Raw genomic sequence first — 17,583 nt, forward strand, 5'->3', positions numbered from 1 at the left:
CTCAGCTTATTTCGAGCTATTTTCCAAAACCCTATGGGAAAAAGGCATTGCTTTTTGAGGAAGGAACCGGAAGTGCTAAAAATGCTAACTTACTCCGGGTTTTATGACGCGTCACTGCGGTTCTGACAACCTCCCATCAGCAACAACAATGGAGCTTAAGGCGAGCGAGGCACTGCCCCCTGGAGCAGACACCAACTACGCAGTGTGGAAATGCCTAAACAGAATAAGATCTGGTGTTGGACGTGCAAAAGCCACTCTCGCCAAATGGGGATACCTAAATGACGGGGACGTTGTGTGTGACTGCGGCATTGAACCACAAACCATGCAACACCTCCTGATATGCCCCCTGCTGGAGCAACCCAGCACAACATCGGACTTGGCAGAGTTTAATGAGAAGGGACAGCAATGTGTTCAGCTGTGGCTGAACCACATCTAACCAAGCCCTGTAACTGACTGCCTTGTGGACACGATAAGAAGAAGATATATCAACTTTTTCCACTTCGATCAACTTTGTTTCCTCTGGCTTCAATTTGCATCACTCTCGTTCGTTCTCTCTATGTTTGATCAGACATTAATCTGTTCCACATAACGCACCCCCTAGAGGCCTGGATACTTTTTCATACTGAACTATTGCTGCACCTCCAAGTTTGACCTATCCTTCATCTATTGACTTAACACCAGAACCGTCTATCGGTCTATCTGTCTATCTGGTTCAATTTGACCCAGAGCTGTTTTTTATTGTATGTAACTTTTTTTCAATAAAATATTAAAGCCTCCCAGTCCTTGATTTTTCCTGAAAGTGTGTTATGTAGCACTCTATGTTGTTAAAAATTGTCAATATGAAGTCAGATTGAAGAATTCGCCCAAAAAATTGCCATTTATACCTATTTCCGCCAACCGGGTCATATTGACCCCACCCCTTTTCGCGCTATTGATTTTGCGTTTAAACAAAAATGACATGTTGCTATAGCAACGCCTTTTGTCTACTGCGGTTCCTTATAGATTGAGAGATAGATTGAGAGATAGATAGATAGATAAATATATATTGATTGCGACAGTCTGTAGTGAAGGAGCGCACTCCCGCTCACGGGAGACTGCTCGCGCTGCGCTCCAAAGCAAACAGCTGTTTGCTTTTCACCCAACAACGACAACCGCCTCACGAAACGCTATGTTGTAGCGTTAATAAGCGAAACAATTTAACACAATTGCTTGTCAAAATACTAATACCACAGTACCATTTTTCGTTTTAAAGCAATACTTTTACCTTGAAAATCAATGCATTCAAATGCCGGGTCAATTGGACCCCGGTGGCGGTTTTAGGTATAAAAGATCTCTGGCGGTTCAAGTGTTAAAGGTGGGGTATGTAATTTTGGAGAAACCAGCTCGAATATGCTAGAATTTGAAAGTAAAAATCTGTCTCTTCCTTCAGACTTCCTTACAGAGCCCCTCCTCCAAAACACACAAACGTGCACATGACCAATGAGGGCACGAGATGGAAGGCTGACAGGCAGGTGGGCCATCCAGTTATTTTAGCCGGGCCGGCTCAGATGATTGGTCGTGCTTTTTACAGCGCCACAGCTTCCACAGATGACATTCTTTTATGTATTTATTGTCAAAGCATGTAATATATTCATTGCTATCGGGATGTTAAGAGCATTTGTAATTCACTCGAATAACACAGGCAGACACAAGTGGCTTTCTCATAACGGGTTTATTCCTCTTCGAATCCACCGTGAAAACTACACAAACAACCAGTATAAATGACAAACATAGTTTTGTGTTAGACACACAATAACATGCACAGCATGTGAGATGACTAGCAAGGTAATACACATAAAAGTAATACAAGCACAACAACATACCTCGTTGGGCTGCATGCTCTGAAAACAGACAACTTATATGTATAAGAATACAAAAGTAACGGCGCTGTAAGTATCCGTGCATCTTACTCTGAGGGTGCTTCTCATGTTCTCGCTCTCTAACTCACGCGAGAACAGCATAACGAGACGTGAGCTTGGACTTCAAAATAAAAGACTGAATATTGCACGCATGAAATATTACAACAATAATTATTATTACACTTAGAAAATACATTACAGTTAAATTATGAACATGTAAAGGCTGCACTTACAGCATTCCATGCAATATAACAAAAACTTTCTGAAATAAATTACATACCCCACCTTTAAAGGTCGCCTATTATGCAAAATCCATTTTTTCATGTCTTTTATACATAAATTTGCGTCCCCTCTGTGTTTAGAGATTCTGAACGTTTCAGGAAAAAGATTTGCTCACTTGCTTTCCTGATCCATTTATGCAAACGATGTTTTGGCTTGTGTAACCATTAGCCAATAACCAACCAAGGTGACCCAGGGATTTTGGAGACATTGAGATATTGTGGTGAAAAGTAGTATTCCAATGCAAGTTGGAAATTCTCTGTGTACAAATGCTATTTCTTCTCTCAAGCTTAAACCGTCCCTGTCAGATTTGTAAACCCCGATCCACCTTGCGTGCAAGCATTTCTTCCCTCTTTTGCCAGCTCATTTAGCCGTATGAGCCATGCAGGTGTAACGGGTCACAACCGTAAGCGACTCGTTATCGACCAGGAAACAGGGAAGCAACTGAGTGTGTTTTCTGGCATTTATTCTGAGAACAAACACAATATGTCCTTTATATCTTCGTTGCACATCCTCAGCAATCCTCACTTCAGTGTGAGGGGAAAGGACATACAGGGAGTAGAAAACGATGTGCAACGGGAAAGTGTTCCCACTAGAAACATTACTCAAAAATATTAAGGAAACAATCTCATAAAGATACAATTCTAACCCTAACCCTAACTAATAATTATTTATACACATTTTTAACTCCGTTACACAGGCTTCAAAGACACATCTGTCTCCATCTAATCCTCTACATCAGAGGTGCCCAGTACGTCGACCGAGGTCGGGCAATACTGGTAGATCGCGATACATTCATAAAAAAAAAATCCAGCTCCGTTAAAATAGACAAAACAGGTTTTGATCCCTCCTCCCTTGGCCTCCCTGCCACTTAATTCAGGAGTTTACTTGATTGACAGAAAAAGCGACCTATCGCTTTCCAGTCTGTTAACCCAGAATGCAAAGCGATACAAAATCAGTCAAGTGCCGGGAAAACTCAAATTAAGTTAAAGAGACAAACAACAAAATGAGTGCGGGACCGAGCAAAAAGCTAAAGACATACCACTTCCACCCAGAATGGGAGGAAGAATATTTGTTTGTGATGTCACATTCAAAGGTTATTTGCCTTAGTTATTTGTAAAGCAAGCGTTGCTCTGCCAAAGAAAGGTAACGTGGAGAGGCATTATCGAGTGTTTACAAGGCATATGACAGCGACTTCCCTCCGAGTAGCGAGTTGAGAAAGGTCATGTATTATTGCTACAAAAACATTATCTCGCAGTCTTAGTGTCGCCAACTCATTTCTAATATACAAAAAGACAAACAAATGCGTCTATGGTCGGTGTATTTGTGATCTTTCCAATCGAGACGAGATCAATGTACACGAGTGTGTCGCTCCAGTCAAGCAGCTTGAGAAAGACAACTCCTTCCTAATGTCTAAAGTTGATGACTTGGAGAACCGGAGCCGACGTTCTAACCTTCGCTTCGTAGGAATTCATACTATCTGTGTAGATTTACTTGAGCTGTGGTCAACGGATATGATTGGTTAGTTGTAGTGATGTGAGTGTGTTGTGTTGTGAAGAACCTGTGTTTGTGCTGGTGTCTAAGGTTATTCTCTAAGGTGTTTAGGTTGTATCCATCTTGATATATACTATTATAACTAAGCTTTGGTTGTGTGGCTGAGTTGTGTGTGTGGTAATGGAAATACGTCACCTACTTACGCTAGCGTGTAAAGGTGTATGTGTGTGTGGATGTGTGGTGACTTGTGATAGTGCTCGCGGCTGTGGGTTCTGTCCAAACTTGTTTAGTCTGTGTTCACCCTAATGGTGACTTCGGGTGTGTGTGTTAGTGGTTGTGATGTTTGTGTTGGTTGTGTGTGGTGGTGTGTGTGGTGTGGGTGTTGGTGGGTGTGTGTGTGTTGTGTGTGATGTGTGTGTTGTGGTGGTTTATGAGTGTTGAGGTTGTTGATAGTGTATCCATACGTCTTTTTTGTGGCGTTTAAAAATTACTTAGGGAGACTAATATAGATATGTTTGTGTAGGTGATATGCACAGAGAACGTGTGTTATATGTAGGTGCGCGTGATATTTACTTTGTAAGTAGTGTAAAGAGTGATCATTAATTATACAATGTAAATTACTAAGACACTATTTCGAGATTTGATTACTTGAGGCATGGTTTGTCACATCTAATCTGTATGGTAGACTTATGTTTATCTTATGTTTTTGAGTCAACCTCAATTATCTTCTAACATGATAATAGTGTTTTGGGTTTGATATGTAAGCGACTTTTTTAGATTTTGTGTTGATTCGTTTCTCATTATTTACGTTAGTTACTACATTCCTATGTGTAATTATGTATTCGCTTTACGGTTTTTCTTTTTATGTTAATATAACGCGTTTCTGTTTGCCTTGATTTGAAGTTCCTCATGTGTGACCTTAGATGTATGTGTGGCTCATGTTGATCGTTGTGTGTGCTGTCTAGGATTAGATAGTGTGTAATGAGTGTGTGCTGTGTAGTGTGTGTAGTGTGGATTGTGTGACTTAAATTGATTTAGTTTTTCGCTAAATCTATATATCGGTCCTGTTAACTAAAGATCTGCGTCTCTTAGGAGTAGTACTTTCTATTCTAGGTTCTCTTTAACTTAGTTGTTCTCTGATATTTGTAAATAATCATTTTTAAGTATATTTCAGGGTATATTATTCTGATGTTCTTAATAAACCCTCAATGGTGAGCTCCAATAATGAGGTGTGAAAGCTTTTCTCTTGTACTTTATTGAATATGTGTGTGATTTTGGGAGTCTTTTCTTTTACTTGTGTGAAGGGTGTAGTCGATATCAGTAAACTTACTGTCTATTATTATGCTTCGTTACGAATATAGAGAAAGGTAATTTCTTCTTGTATTCTACTCAAAGTCTTTACTTGTTCCCTCTTACATTACTGCGTAAACTGCGGTAATTGGCAAGAGTGTCCACGTACTAAAAGTAACTGTTAGTCACTCCGTATGAATACGTCTTTAGGGTTCGTTATGAACATGTTTTTCTTCATAAAGCGTACTTTAGAACAGGTTAATTTTCTTCCTGTTGTTGTAGTATATTACTTTATTTTTTCTAGTGTAAGTAACAAAATATAACTAGACTACTCACTGATCAAAAACCTCCATCCTAATGAATATCAATAAAATACTAAAAAGCGTATGTCGTATTATTTTTGTAACTTACTAGCGCTTCGTAAGGCTTGTAATTTGGTGGGTCAAAAAATATTCTTAAGACAGTCTTCCACACTTGTCGTGTCATATTTGCTAAGTCAGTTGCGTCGTCTATCCCCTTAAGACTCTCACTTTTGCTCAACCAAGAGTAATTATGATTAGCGTGGACAAATGTAGTTAGAGATCTGAGTGACCTTTTCAAAAAAGAGAGATTAGCTGCTCTCTAACTTTAAATAGCAGTTTTGGTTAAAACAACTTTAGTGTTCGTTTACCTAATAATAGTAAAAGGCTGTCCTTTATCCCTATACTTCATTCAGTCATTGTTATATATATACCTACCAAGTATTCTGATGACGTTCCACTTCTTCCACGATTATTACTAATGACGATGGTAGTCATTCGTATAATAAAAAGTACTTTTAGCGTACAGTTTACGTCTCCGATGATTGCCTTCATTCGTAATTCGAGGAGACTAGTGTGTCCTTAGTCTCCTCTGTGTATTTATGTGTGGTGGAGGTGGGTCGTGGTACGACGTTAGATATGTCTAGACATTTGCGTTTTTATTTATACTATCTAAAGATTTCAAGTGTATTAGCCTGTTTATCAATTGATGATCCTGGTTTCATTAATGTCTCTCGACTTCTACAAAATCTCAAATTCATCATTTTGTTGGGTTTAGAGCTTCTATTTTTAGTAAAAAACGCCGCGTTATCTGAAGCGACGTTATAAGGTTTACTTACTAAAAATATCAGGAGAATATTAAATAGTGTCCAGATCCTTTTATTATTCGTTTATTTATCAAGGTGGACGAGTGTTAACAATGTCGTATGTACTACTATATCAGTAGACTACATTGTTCTGACGTTTCATATGTGTGTGTAAATTCATTCTCTGTCTGATATATGTTTGTAATTTGGTGTTTTCTTTTTTATTTCTTTGTTTTTTTGTTGAAATTTCGTCGTCGGGGTCGTCTTGGGACTGTGTTAGCGGTCTCGTATATTGTATCTATGTTTTGAATTTGTATTATTTATTAAAAAAAAGTTTTTTTTTGGTCTCGAGCTCAGACGAATTGCTTCTCCTTATTTGCTTCTAGTATCAGGTCTTTATGTAGGTTTCTTGGTCCGTCCTTGCGTTGTGTTTGTAATAAAATGTTTGTTATATTCGGTGCGTAGCCCCCGTCATATTCACTTATCAATAATTCACCCCGACATTTGCACTTGGTTCTTCTTCTTCACTGGCAGTTACAAGTGACATTTTGTACATTTGTTTGTTGTGTTGACTTTCTCGGTCCCGCCCACCGGGTGGCAATATAATTCAATATTTATTTTGTGTTCTCTCACAGTTGTTGTAGAGTCGTCAGTATCTGGGCAGGCATTTGTCCAGAGACTAAAATCTTCTTCTACTCTTGTTTTTAATTTTTCCTCTCTTCTCTTCCTTGTCGAATCGACCCGTGTAGTTCACCTAGTTGTACGATGGCTAATCTTCGTCGGACTTAGAGACCCTATCAAGCTATTGACTGTGGCGGTAGTGTCTTTTCCTTCTCAATACTCCATATTCAAGTGTACTTCTAATCGGTAGGCGCATGAATACACCCATCTCTTCGAACAACACACGGTAGTTGTGTTGCGTCGTCCCCACTTGCCCATCTCCATTTATTTTCATTGAAGTAGTAGCAATCTTCCAAGGTGTTCCTCGAAGCGCTAAACTGACCTAGACTTCGAGTTGCCGCAGAATAGACCTATTTCGAGCCCCTGACTTAGCCCATATATAAGTATCTATCACTCATAATTAGGCGCAACATCAATGGTCTTCTGAAAAAGAGGGACCGTTTGACTTCTGCTTCCTATCAAGGAATATATATACGGCGACCTTCAAGTCGTCGAAGGCTAGTACTACCGGGCCGCCGACCGTGCCCTCAGATATACGGACCCGTCAGCATACTCGCCACACGGAGAGTATCAAGTACGTCCAAATCCCTTCGTAGTACCGGGTCTCTTCCGACTCTCCTTACTCGGCTTCTGTGCTTCGGCTATTACATGACGAAGTCNACCTGTGCAATAATCATGCTGTCTAATCAGCATCTTGATAAACCACACCTGTGAGGTGGGATGGATTATCTCGGCAAAGGAGAAGTGCTCACTATCACAGATTTTTTCAGATTTGTGAACAATATTTGAGAGAAATGATTATTTTGTGTATATAGAAAATGTTTTAGATCTTTGAGTTCATCTCAGGAAAAATGGGAGCGAAAACAAAGGTGTTGCATTTATATTTTTGTTCAGTATATATATATATATATATATATATATATACTTAACTAACGGAGCTGTAAAAGTATCCGTGCATCTTACGTGCCGTTTCTGGTTTCGTTCTCTTCTATCTAACTCACGCGAGAACAGCATAACGAGACGTGAGCTTGGACTTCAAAATAAAAGGCTAAATATTGCACGCATGAAATATTACAACAAATAATTATTATTACACTTAGAAAATACATATTGCAGTTAAATTGTGAACATGTAAAGGCTACACTTACAGAGATGTCCTGCCACTTAGTCTATCATGCACAATCTTTTGGAGTGCTAGCCAATATCAGCGTGTGTGTTACATGGTGATGTCACTATGTTACAAAAGGAAACAAATGAGTCCAATGGGGGTGTTTCAGGCCGGGGGGGGAGTATGTGGGAGAGAAACTCCCTCTGGAGGGAAAACATGGATTTAAGCCTTTGCAGACCATTTACATGCACAACAACCTATAGAACACACTGCAGGAAAGGGAAAGACCCAAAAGCGTAATAGGGCCCCTTTTTAAAGGCAGTAAATCCTCTTTCACTTGTATGTCCTTGACTTAAGAACACATATAGAACTTCATCAGCTAGAAGTCACGCAGTTAGAGGTCCATTGGAGTTTAATTTACATTTAATTGCCCTAATAGTGTTTCAGGAGTTTTACCTCTAACAGAATATCTTGAGGGAAGTGGCATCATATCATCTCATTTTGGCATTAAAACTGTCACATAAGAACTGGCACTACATGTTCAATCTGATTCAATCCAAGTGTACCTGCCAAATGATAGAATCTACCGGAGAGACTCAATCTGCAGTTGTTATTCCACAGGCCCGGCTGAGGGAGATAGGCAAGCTGGATCAGTGTCTGCAGACTGCAGTGAGGGGGGGAGACCTGCAGGCCATGCAGGCAGTGTGTGTTACCCAGTGGAGCTGCTGTCTGCCCCTCCTGCAGCACAACCTCAAGAAACGCATACAGAGCCCTCTGCTCAGGGTCTCCCATGTTCTGGAAGACATGCAAAGGTTGCTATTTTCTTTCTTTAATTACCTCGTGATATATTTGGTGTGTATGTCAACGTCTGTCTTGATAACTGAAAAATCAAAGCTGAAAATGTGCTAAAGCTGGAAGGCAGAAAGCAAAGCTTATTAGATCCTCCAGAAAAACGCGGGCAAAAATCCTTGATTATGCGGGCTAAAATCCTTGATTATGCGGGCTAAAATCCTTCATTATGCGATTAAACATGCAGGGTTTTTATGTGATTTTATGCGGTGAAATTGCGGGAAGTTGCGAAATATGCGGAAAGTCTTTTTAAATATTGGGCTGTCTTATTTATTCTCTCTCACAAACAACCTGCCACTAACGTTAAACCCCTTTCCTATTCAATTAAACACATTCAATGTTTATTTATTGTAAAAGCAATTAGGCTATTTCAATCACACTCTCTCTCTCTCTCTCTCACACACACACACACACTTCTCCGCCTCATTCTGTTTTCATTTACTCGTTCGTTATCTGACCAGCTTCAATCTTGTAGGCTACTCACTTCGTTTCTTGTAGCCCTCGAAAGGGTTTTGGATGTTGATGCCTCGGTGAACGTGAGTTGTTTGGCTTTCTTGTCCGCAGCAGCAGAAAGCATTTTCGAATGTTTGAATCATAGACTGTATATATGAATTTTGGTTTGAATGAATCAAAGTGGGTCGTCACCGTCGATTTTCTCTAAGACTTATGCTCCAACACACAGTTGCAGTGTGAGTTCCACACGTTCACTCTACGGTGTTGTTTACCTTCTGTGATGCACGAGTTGATGACGTCGCGTCATCATCATCACTACTTCACGTCAAGACGAGTTAACTTTTTTTTTTCTCAACTTTGTGTGGAAAAATGCGGGGATTATGCAGCCTTTTGATAAATATGCGGCCTTTTAAAAATCTGTGCCATTTTGCTGATTATGCGGTAAATTCTGCGTTCGCAGAATCGTGTTTTTCTGGAGGGTCTAGCTTATACAAAAATGGCCATCCTTTTAGTTATGCAATTACATCAATGACCTCCCTTATGGAGAATTAACTACAAACTTGATAAATAAGTTTCAAAATGTATTAAAACATTTATTTCAAATCTCAAGGTAAGAATTTAGTTATGTACTAGGACTGAATAAATAAAAAAAGTAGAATATGAAGGACATACAAAAGTACATATGCAGATCACAATACAACCTTTCATCATTTTTTCAATCTTGATTTAAGTTTTAATATATTGCAATAAATTATATAAATCTAATGTTGAAACCCTTTTATGACCCTGTTTTAATATAGGTCTTTTATAATATAGCTCAGTTTGTTTTAATGCAGTAATGTATAGTTTTGATCATATTAAATTGTTTTTGGAGGTAATGCAGATTTATAGTTTTTTAGGGAAATGCATTTTACATTTGGATCAAGGGAAATGCAACACTAATGATAAATAGTAAGAACCAGTCATATTGATTGTCAGGCTCCTTTACTCCTTTTGTTACAATAATGCAATAAAGAGCCAACATTATGGTATTTGGTATAAGATCAACATTATGTCCTCATTTGATCTCCCAATTTGGAATTTTGGTATCAGACATATTTCCATTGATTTATAATATATTAGTGCACTGCTTGTTATATCTGCAGTATGTTGCTGGAGATGCGCTGTCAGGTCCACTCAGAGCTGGCGGTGATTGAAGAGGAGGACGGGCGCCTTGAGGCTTCTTTGACTCATCTTCAGAAAGCCATGCTGCTGGATAACGGGACACAACAACAACGCCTGTCGTCAGCTGTCCGCCTCCTGCAGCTCAGAGGGACCCTCTACCAGACGCCCTCCCGGGCCGAGGATAAAGCCGCTATGCTTATGCAGCAGGTTTTTAACCCCCCTTGTCAGGCGGTGATAACATTACATAATGAAAAAGCTCTTTGAACTTAACAAGGCAAAAACGTGCTTGGATGAGTTTTTGGTGTTAAACTGATAATGTTACTCATATGCAGTGGGGTTTAATGAGAGATCATTTACTTCTGAAATCCAATCCGCTCATCTCTTCCTCAGGCCAGGGACATGCAGCTCCAAGACAGGACAGACGTTCGTCCCATCCTGGTCGCTGTGGGTCTCCTTTTGGCCCCTGATGATTTCCAGATAGTGCTGGATGCTGACAACACTTCCAAAAGTACAGATTTCTATTCCTTCTATTTCTAGAGTGGTGCTGGAATGATTTTTAAAACCCGGAAGTTAGTCAGCATTTTACCACCACTGTTTCTCTCGTGTGTCGTTTTTTGGTTAGATGCCCTAAAAAAGGTATGAGTCAGTAAATACCCCACTGGTGAATGTCTGAAGCTTCTATGTGTCATTAAAACGATGGTTGCTTACAAGGTAAAAGAAGATTACATAACGTCATCACAGCATAGATTAGCCGCCTTTAGCTTAGCGATAGATGCGACCATGATGTATTTAGTTTGAGCGTTAAGCATCGTAACATTCATTCTAAGAAAGAAATCCCCTTGCATTTTGTTGAGGGAGCTCTGCCAATATCCAGCAACTTCGCACAGCCATTGAAGAGGAGTGGACCAACATTCCACAGGCCACAATCAACAACCTGATCAACTCTATGCGAAGGAGATGGGTGACATGTTAGGGTTAGGGTTTAACCCTAGGGTTTTCGGACCCCCCCAGACCCCCCCAATAAAGCAAAACTGCACGTTTCAGAGTGGCCTTTTATTGTGGCCAGCCGAAGGCACACCTGTGCAATAATCATGCTGTCTAATCAGCATCTTGATAAACCACACCTGTGAGGTGGGATGGATTATCTCGGCAAAGGAGAAGTGCTCACTATCACAGATTTTTTCAGATTTGTGAACAATATTTGAGAGAAATGATTATTTTGTGTATATAGAAAATGTTTTAGATCTTTGAGTTCATCTCAGGAAAAATGGGAGCGAAAACAAAGGTGTTGCATTTTACAAGGTAAAAGAAGATTACATAACGTCATCACAGCATAGATTAGCCGCCTTTAGCTTAGCGATAGATGCGACCATGATGTATTTAGTTTGAGCGTTAAGCATCGTAACATTCATTCTAAGAAAGAAATCCCCTTGCATTTTGTTGAGGGAGCTCTTACAACGCTTACTTTGAGGACAGCCTGCAAAAATCCGCCATCACTGCACCACTCTTTTCTAGGGCATTGCTAGGACTGCTGAATTGAAATAGTCATCCACTACTCCCAAAAAGTATTTCAATAGTCGATTATTGGTGATAGATGAATTAGCAGAGTCTTCAATTATCTGTGTAAGGCCCTTCTTAAATGCTCTGTGATCTGATTAGACAAAACCCTCAGGCGACTTGTCAGTGCTGGAGATACAGTTTGACTTCAGTAACAACGTGACTCTTTTTCTAGAGGGATTGCAGGAGTATTGCCTTCTCCTATTACCCTGAATTCAGTTTATTTAACATGGCATGAAAAAAAGATTCAAATGAATTAATGTTCAACAACAAGACGCTACATCGCCTCTACAACCACCCCAATGGTGTGCCTCAAACATCTTCTAATGCCCTCAGGGTACTGCCAAAAGGTTAGATTACATTTAATCTACAATAAATGTACTCAAGCATTCCCACAAATAACAACACAAATAAAATTAAAATGCATAATTTCAATGACAAGTAATATTTCAGTATCACCATGCCAATCACAACATCATCAGGGTGACAGTCCATGTTTTGTCACTGTTATAAAGTCGGGTTATGACAAATGAAAGAGTGATTTTGGAGACAACCCTGCAACAGTAAAAGCTCCAAAGTATGTGGTGAGCAAAAATGGATTTACAATTTACCTTACAGTCAATGACAAATCACATTTTGACAGTCTATATTTTTCTCAGTTTTTTCATCATGTCTGTTTTTTACATTAACTTGCGAAGGTGGTCCAATCTTTTAACAATCAAAAATGGGCCTTAAGTTGAATCACACATCTATAATAATTACAAATCATTTGGATTTCATAATTCTTAGGTAAGATATGACGAGGCAGTTATGAAGTAACTGCCCAGGGCTTCATTATGGCGAGCACTGGTGTTTTTTTGCTACTTATGCTTGGAAATTTGGTCGAGTGAAAAATGGCTTTAGGCTAGTAATGTTAAGATAACATAAGATTTTGACAAGACATGTACAGTACCTTTTCTCCACCTGCTAAACCAGCTGCTCGGTTCCACTTAGCTCTCTTTCCATCTCTCCTTCTCTGCCGTCTTTGCACTTGTTTTTTTCAAATTTTCTTTGATGATTATGGTTAACGATAATGTTTTTTAAAAATGCGTACAGATCAGTAGATGCATAATTGACTAATGAATAATTTGCACCTGAATGCTCCAAAAAGGCAGTGCTCAGGTGATTGTGTAATGGGCTGCTCTCAGTAAAGCAGGTGCTGATTACATGCAGATTGATTTATTGATTCTTTGTGTGGCTATAGAGACAGACCATTCATTGAGAGAAATAACATTTAAAGACTTATTTCTAACATGGTCTTACAGTATACTGTATACATAATCCTTAATACAAAGAGCAACACAAAAAAAGGTAACTATTATAAATATAAAAAAAACATTGATTAACATTTTATTTTATTTTCATTTCAAACCTTTATTTATGCAGGTGAATCCCATTGAGATCATTGATCTCTTTTTCAAGGGAGACCTGCTGCAAATATTCCAAGTGTCCTAGAAGCATTTCGTAATGTAAAAAAGCATTAAAATAGACGCATTACAAGCAGTAACATCGTTAATAATCTATAAAACATTTTGTATTATAAAACAAATCTACAGTAATAAGATAAAAAAGAAACCACACGCCCAAGACCTGCCTGATTGTGAATGCAAATTTAATAAAAAAACCCTGAAGTGCACTCTCGTATATAAATGTGTTCCCTGGCCTTCAAGTCTGGCCAGAAGGTCTTAAAACCTTGTGTTGGATGTCACTATGACAATCTATCAGTCAAATTCTTTTTTTACAGCCCAATATCACAAATTGTGCATTTGTCTCAGGGGGCTTTACAGTGTGTACAGCATATGACAGCAACTGTCACTACACCCTTGTAGCATACAAGAAAGAACTCCCAAAGAAATGATATAATTAATGAGAGAAGAATTGAAGAAACCTTGGGTAGAGCAACAGAGGAGGGATATCCCGTGATGGACAGACGAGCAATACATGTCAAATGTATAGATTAAAATAGATCATCCAATACCAGTCAAAGGATTTAAATGATGATATGAATTCAAGATTCAAAGACTCAAAAGCTTTATTGTCATATGCACAGTCGCTACAGTTTAGATATGGCAATTCAAATCTTATGTCCCAGGCTCCTCCAACAATGCAACAGAAATACAAAAACAATAAATGTTTTCCAATTTGCCAAATAAAGGGAGAGGGAGAGCTTTGAATCCTTGTTCATGTTATGTATAATAGCTATAAAGAATGTTTATACAATTAAAATTGATCCATATGGACAAAAATCTTCCAGGTGCTCTCAAAAAATAATAAGGTGGATGAGACGAGGTAAGAGATAAAAGGTGAAGGTCACCCGACAGTCTTAGCCCATAGCTGCATACCTAGGGGCGGATTCAAGGTAAGCCTGAGCCAGCCCTAACTATAAGCTGTATGTGTTCCAGTGTAGCTCACAGCAAAGCCCCATCGATTGTGTGTAGTTCATCATGTGGCAGAGTCTGAACTCAGAGTGTCTCTGATCTCAGACGGTATCAAATGAACATCCTGCAGTCTAATGAACCAGGAAAGAGCTGGCCTCAGCCTTTTGACAGCTATGCAGGGGCTTCTACTGCAGGCATTGGTTAAAGCTTTGGTAGAGGCACCTTTTTGTTTTTCTTCTATAAACCTCAAGCGTCCCCTAGTGCCGGTCCGCGGAGGTGTTACTGCCGGGCCGCAAAATAGCTGTGAGTTTATCATAATATTTGCAGAATTATAAATATATAAAAATATTTTATCATAATGTTTTTTTCAATAAATGTTCGCACCTATACCAGTTATGTTATGTATACTAGCCATGAAATAGATCAAATGTATATCTTTACTAACAGTATACAGGGTTTCCCACACATAGACTTTACTTGGGCGGGCCGCCCATGTATTTTAACGGCCGCCAAAGTATATTTCACGACCCATTTTTTTTTTGTCTGCGAGCACGACGCCATCTGCGATCAATTAACTAGTGGACAATGGTCCCTCGCTCTACGCCCCCTTTACCTGTTTGCTCTGATATTGCTTGAAGGGTCTGCTAACAAGCGACCAGCAGAAAGGTTAATGTTGTTGCACGTCACAAAGCCAGCCCCCCCCCCGCTAACACCACAAGTATATTTCAGATCTGTGGGAAACACTGGTATAAATATAGATCCACTTGTGTATTCAATGATCATCTAGTTCCCTCGGGCTGCGTTGGATCTGGAGCAGTGGCTCAGCTCTGTGCTAAGGCTCAGCATCACTCAACATCTGTGAGGAAGGTGGACAGATACCTGGCCAGACAAGGAGATGACACAAACAACACAGAGAGGTGAGTGTATTTTAACATGTGTTCATTGTGAATATAACTGTACAAACACAACACATAGCTTTGACTTATCATATTGAGCTATCAGGCTTCCTAAGAATCCAGTTTGAAAATAGCCAATAGAATCACCCTTTAAATATTAAGAAGCCCCCAGACGCTGTCTCCTGCAGTGACGCGCTTTTCCCCCCGGTATCTGGGGGCCCGGGCTTAAGAGGTTAAAGCCTTGTTGGATATATCGCTCCTCGCTGTTACTGAACATTATATACTAATGGATGTTTGATCTATTGCTGTTTAAGTTGTTGTGACATTTTTACAACCTTTTATTTCATCTCCTTATTCATAGCGCATATTTGAATTCTCCCTGTCTATGAGTATCAGGACATCAGAAATTGCAGGCTTTATGGTCAGGAAGGAGCAGAGACTTGATTCCCCAAAGGACACGATTATTTTTTCATGGCCCTTCAAACAAACAATCATTATTTGCAGTGTGTCTCCGTGCTTTTGCCCTGATATCCACCTTTATAAAAGAGGACAAATGATGCTCATCTTCAGGTTCATATTAGTATTAGTTATTATATTAGAAATTCCCTGTGGAGGGAACACAGGTATTTTAGCCTTTGAGACCATTTACATGCACACAAACCTATAGAACACACTACAGGAGAGGGAAAACTCAAATGGGAATATTAGGGCCTCTTTAATAGAAATGGTCTCTAAGTGTTCTTTATTTATGCTCTAGGGTAAAGTTGTGGGCTACACTGGTGAAGACGGCCAGGAAACAGGACGTTTGGGATGTGTGCCGAGCTGCTTGTCGATTCTGTTTGCTTTACGACGATGGGAGATGGAAGATTTCCAAGACTCACAGTAAGATTATCAATGATCCTAAGACTGAGGGTAGAACGACCGAGTTATTCCTCTAATATTAGAATCCTTGACAGACAGTCATGTTTGCATTAGCACAAAAAAGGAGATAATTGCTTTCAATGTGGGATTTAACTTCACAGATTTTGTCAATTTAATCCAGAATGTAGATGCTCCGAGGAAGAAAGCTGTGCAGAATGTCTTCAAGGTTGTAATAGAAGCCAAACATGCGTGAGGGACTTGCTGCGCCTGTTGGCTGATATCCACTTCATCAGTGCCGAGGTGTGTATCTTCTAATACACTCATACACAGCGCATTTTCAACTGTATTATGTTTTCAGATGGCTCTTCTAGAAATATCTTACTGCTGGAAATTCTTTAAATTAGCACTCTCCGACTCATGGATTACTGATTATAATTCAATGGTCAAATGTCAAGGTCACTGTGACCTCACAAAACACTTGTTCGGCCATAACTAGGGATGCTCAGGAGATGATCAGGAGAGCCGATCACACAACGTAAAATACATGACACTTTTCTCTGTGCGCGGCAAAACAAGCTCGCCAAAATGTCTTCACCAGTCTGGCAGTATTTTAAGGTGTCCGAAAAAGACAATAAAATAGCGGTATGCAACGTGTGCGAAGCAGAAATCCCTCTTGGTGGAACGCAACAACGACAATTTAATACCACAAATCTTATTAGACATTTGAGAGTTTGTCACGTCAAAGTATACGGCGAGTATGAAAGGCAAGCCAGCGCCAAGTCAGTAAAAACTCTGTCATCCACTCAGTTGACAGTTAGTGACACATTTAAACGGCAGGGACAGCAAGAAGTCAAAAGAAATAACAGTAAAGGTAATGGGATAGTAAATTAATATATAATGCTATACATCAGAGTTTCTGCTAGAAAGCTCTCCCGGATCACCTGTAGCTCCGACCGCGGTGACACACACTTCAGGTTAGACCTAACACACTTAGCTATTTTTTAGGGCTGTCAAGTTAACGCGTTAATAACAAAAAAAATTAACGCCACTAATTATTTTAACGTGATTAACGCATGTGCAATTTTTGTCCTCGGCCGCCCCGTAGTTTCAGAGCGCATCGAGTTTAAAATACCATCTATACAATCCAAGCACACTGCTGATGCCGACAGCCCCGCTCCTGCCGCCCGCTTGCAGCAGAAAACACTTGAAAGTGTGCGGGGGAGACGCCTGCACACTTCTACGAGCAGCAAACCTTCAACAAAGATTGCAAAATGGGAGGCGACAGCTTGCAGGCGTGATATAATTGATATAATTCGGGTCGCATCCAACGACGAAAATACACAACTTTTATGAAGTCCAAAAAGCGAAAGTAGAGGAAGATTTAAGAAAGACTCACCGGAGACTATTGGACTTCACTCAGTAATGACAGTTACCTCGGGGTCACAGCGCATTATTTTGACCCACAGTGGGAACTTCAGTCTCATGCTTTGACAGTTAACACACACACACACAAACACACACACACACACAC

At 39.7% G+C, this 17,583-nt stretch overlaps 1 protein-coding gene across 1 annotated transcript in view; it reads left to right on the plus strand.

Annotated features, from left to right (window-relative positions):
* LOC104952668 (protein CFAP46-like) overlaps positions 1-17,583 on the plus strand; it is a gene marked incomplete at its 3' end in the record, with an annotated part of 55,492 nt that overhangs the window by 17,996 nt on the left and 19,913 nt on the right. Inside the window, exons 11-16 of the mRNA XM_010779525.1 lie at positions 8,477-8,667; positions 10,303-10,528; positions 10,712-10,829; positions 15,083-15,212; positions 15,949-16,073; positions 16,234-16,352. Coding sequence (XP_010777827.1) covers positions 8,477-8,667; positions 10,303-10,528; positions 10,712-10,829; positions 15,083-15,212; positions 15,949-16,073; positions 16,234-16,352 — 909 coding nt within the window. The remainder of the gene's footprint in view (positions 1-8,476; positions 8,668-10,302; positions 10,529-10,711; positions 10,830-15,082; positions 15,213-15,948; positions 16,074-16,233; positions 16,353-17,583) is intronic.

The sequence above is a fragment of the Notothenia coriiceps genome, unplaced genomic scaffold (assembly GCF_000735185.1).
Source record: "Notothenia coriiceps isolate Sejong01 unplaced genomic scaffold, NC01 NC01_scaffold00020313, whole genome shotgun sequence".
NCBI lineage: Eukaryota > Metazoa > Chordata > Actinopteri > Perciformes > Nototheniidae > Notothenia > Notothenia coriiceps.